General features: G+C 33.0%; 1 protein-coding gene across 1 annotated transcript; it reads left to right on the plus strand.

Annotated features, from left to right (window-relative positions):
• The first annotated feature begins 558 nt into the window (after positions 1 to 558).
• On the plus strand, positions 559 to 3,593 carry HTR1F (5-hydroxytryptamine receptor 1F). Its single transcript, XM_076000960.1, has one exon. It carries the CDS (start codon positions 2,438 to 2,440, stop codon positions 3,536 to 3,538), a length of 1,101 nt encoding a protein of 366 aa, XP_075857075.1. The 5' UTR covers positions 559 to 2,437; the 3' UTR covers positions 3,539 to 3,593.
• The last annotated feature ends 236 nt before the right edge of the window (positions 3,594 to 3,829 follow it).

Here is a 3,829-nt window from a genome sequence, read left to right on the forward strand (position 1 = left end):
TGGCAAATATTTGTGCTAAGTAAAGCCTGCAGAAGCTTTCTCTCTCTCTGATTATCAAGAAGGCTACATATAACTGATGAGACTACAGATTCTGCTTAAAAAGTAATCTTGATTATTTCCCAGTGAAGACATTGAAACTACAGAATCCAGTTTATGTTCTAAGAGTAAAAGAGACATGTGTAACTTATTCTATGTCCAGTAAACCAGAGGTGGTCCCCAGCACCATGAGAACACACAGTGGTAACTTAAGATTCATAAAGAAACATGAAGGAATATGGTCAGAGGCCATGCCTGAATTAATGAAGGTAAATAGTCTGTTAAATTTCTAATTGTAAATAGCAAGAAAAATAAGACAAAAAGAAATTAAAACCCACTTGTGATTGGCTGCATTTGTTTTCCTATTTTCTTTGTTGTCTATAACTTAATTAATCTGCTGAGTTTAATATTAAAGTTTAATGTTTAAAGTTAAAAATCTAAGTTTAATATTAAAAAGATGCTTGGTAAACTATAAGGTAATTTATATGACACATAAATTTTATCATACAATTCTAAATACAACAAAAATTTTGATTTTTTTTCTTGGCATTAAGTACCATTTTATTGAGCTTAATTTAAATGCTACAATGTGACACTTAGAGAAATCAGTTGAATTGCAAAATAATTCACCTGCTAATTTTAAGCTGGTCCACTTTTCTATAGAATTAATTTTGATTATGGAAACTCACACAAGGTTTCTCTTCTTTAAAATTCTATACAAAAGGTAATTTCAGGGTTATCTCCTGCCAAAACTGTTTATCAGGCAAATTAAAGTGGAGAAAGTTATCATTGCCTATAGTATGAAAAATGTCAGCACTTTCAATCAATTCCTATAACACTAAATAAACACTGTTATGAAGGAATTAGCCAATTAAAAATATATTAAGGGTTTTTAAATTAAATATATAGCACAAATTTTATGATGCAAGAATGGAGGAAAATTAGAAGGTAGAAATTAATTAATCTACCATGTTTCCAGGGGAAATAGCTAAGGACTGTGACATTCACTGATACTGCAAACACACATCAAGGATTTTAATGACAGTCCTGATGGTGCCTATGAGCACATCATTATGTCTCAGGCCCTGTGATCCAATATTGATTTTAGGAAATATGGTCATAGCATAACTCTTACAATAGGCTGAAAAGAATGGAAACAATGTGAGGGACAGAAAGTGAATAGACCGAGAGCACAAAGTCCAAGAGCTACATGAAGACAACAATAAAGTAAATATAATTTAAGGAATATGAAAGTATAGTAATGGTTATAACCAAGAATAAAGTTTCAGGTTTCTACTTCCTCTTTGTCTTCTCCTAAGACACCTGTAGCTGCTAAAGAGTTATTAAAGAGAAGAAGATCGATGGGGAAAAAGTAAGCTATCTTTTTAAAGGTATTAATCTTATTTTATTACACTCCCAATGCTTTTATTTTACTTGTAATTAAGTAATAACATGGACTAAAGCAAAAAATATAAGCTATGTGTGGAGAGTTCTCTTACAGAAGTAAGGTAACCTGGTTGTTACAATGGTGACTTATAAAGAAGAATAATTTCCATTTCAGGGTGAGTACTATTCTGAGCTCTCCTTACTGACAAGTTCGCTTGGTAAGTGGGTTATTTGGTCACGTATGTCATTGTTATAATGGGTAGTGTTGTATGGTTATTTTACTCCAAATAATCTTATTTTATCCTTTTAAACCAAATAAACTACTTATATCCACAAAGTCTACTAAATATTCTGACACTTTCCTAATTTCATAAAAGGATCATGGAATGCTAGAGATTACAAAATATTTTTTTGCTTCTTTCCCTTTATATAACCTCTATATCCTGAAGTAAATTTACTAAGATTTACTTTAGTCTCCACAGCCCTATGATAATGTTCTCTATGTAACTTTGAATTAAGTACAAAGTTGTTTATCATTTTGAATACTGCCTTTAATGTAATATATTCTAATATTATATTATACAATGCACAAATGTATACTAATGACATATGCTTTTAAACTTTTTCTGCTGTGGACAAAGAAAAAACATAGCTATGATTACTACAGTTTTATAAAGCAATTCTATAATGGTAGAGATTTTGCTGAGTAACAGTCTATTTATTCATGAAAATTGTTTAATTTGAGCTGTATTTTAAGAAATGTTTTGGAATTTACTGTTTGTTACGGTTCTCACTGGATTTCTCTTAAATTAAATGAAAAGGAAAAGAAAGCCTGCAATCTGAACTTCATTTTTTAATTCCTAGAATATTCTGGAAAAACATATGCATATACTTTAAAAAAGTATTCTGAAAGGAAGAGAAAAATTCTTGAAGCCTTCTCTGAATTATTTTTTTCTTACTTCCTTTCTTACAGGTATCCATTTTTCAGCTATATTAATCTTTTAAAACATAAAAAATGGAGTTCTTAAACTCATCCGATCAAAACTTGACCTCAGAGGAACTGTTAAACAAAATGCTACCCAAAATTCTGGTGTCCCTCACGCTCTCTGGGCTGGCACTGATGACAACCACCATCAACTCCCTTGTGATTGCTGCAATTATTGTGACCCGGAAGCTGCACCACCCGGCCAACTATTTAATTTGTTCCCTTGCCGTCACAGATTTTCTTGTAGCTGTCCTGGTGATGCCCTTCAGCATTGTGTATATTGTGAGAGAGAGCTGGATTATGGGGCAAGTGGTCTGTGACATTTGGCTGAGTGTGGATATTACCTGCTGCACATGCTCCATCTTGCATCTCTCAGCTATAGCTTTGGACCGGTACAGGGCAATCACAGATGCCGTTGAGTATGCCAGGAAAAGGACCCCCAAGCATGCTGGCATTATGATTACGGTAGTTTGGATTATATCCGTTTTTATCTCTATGCCTCCTCTATTTTGGAGGCACCAAGGAACTAGCCAAGATGATGAATGCATCATCAAGCACGACCACATTGTTTCCACTATTTACTCAACATTTGGAGCTTTCTACATCCCACTAGCATTGATTTTGATCCTCTACTACAAAATATACAGGGCAGCAAAGACATTATACCACAAGAGACAAGCAAGTAGGATTGCAAAAGAGGAGCTGAACGGCCAAGTCCTTTTGGAGAGTGGTGAGAAAAGCACTAGACTGGTCTCCACATCCTATGTGCTAGAAAAGTCTTTATCTGATCCATCAACAGACATTGATAGAATTCATAACACAGTGAAAAGTCCCAGGTCTGAATTCAAGCATGAGAAATCTTGGAGAAGGCAAAGGATCTCAGGCACAAGAGAACGCAAAGCAGCCACCACCCTGGGATTAATCTTAGGTGCATTTGTAATATGTTGGCTTCCTTTTTTTGTAAAAGAGTTGGTTGTTAATGTCTGTGAAAAATGTAAAATTTCTGAAGAAATGTCAAATTTTTTGACATGGCTTGGATATCTCAATTCCCTTATAAATCCACTGATTTATACAATCTTTAATGAAGACTTCAAAAAAGCATTTCAAAAACTTGTGCGATGTCGATGCTAGTTTAAAGAAAATTTATTATTAAAGGGTGGGTTTTTCGGGGGAGGGAAGTAATTACATGAAGGCTAAATAATAAAACAGTTAAACTTTTAGAGGAAAATATATTACAACTGCTAAAATGATAAGAATATAATTTATATTTTAACAGCAACACAAATACAAAATTTATTGATTTGATCATTATACTAGAGTACTCAAAATTAGAAAATAATTTATGCAGGTTATAAACAATAGTTTGCCTATGCAATATTCCTAAAAAGCTAACTAAAAAAAGATATATGTATAATATTAGTG

Source organism: Microcebus murinus, chromosome 1, assembly GCF_040939455.1.
Source record: "Microcebus murinus isolate Inina chromosome 1, M.murinus_Inina_mat1.0, whole genome shotgun sequence".
Classification (NCBI taxonomy): Eukaryota; Metazoa; Chordata; class Mammalia; order Primates; family Cheirogaleidae; genus Microcebus; species Microcebus murinus.

Coding starts and splice junctions, on each gene's coding strand:
- HTR1F (XM_076000960.1), top strand. CDS start 2,438: ATGGAGTTCTTAAACTCATCCGATCAAAACTTGACCTCAGAGGAACTG.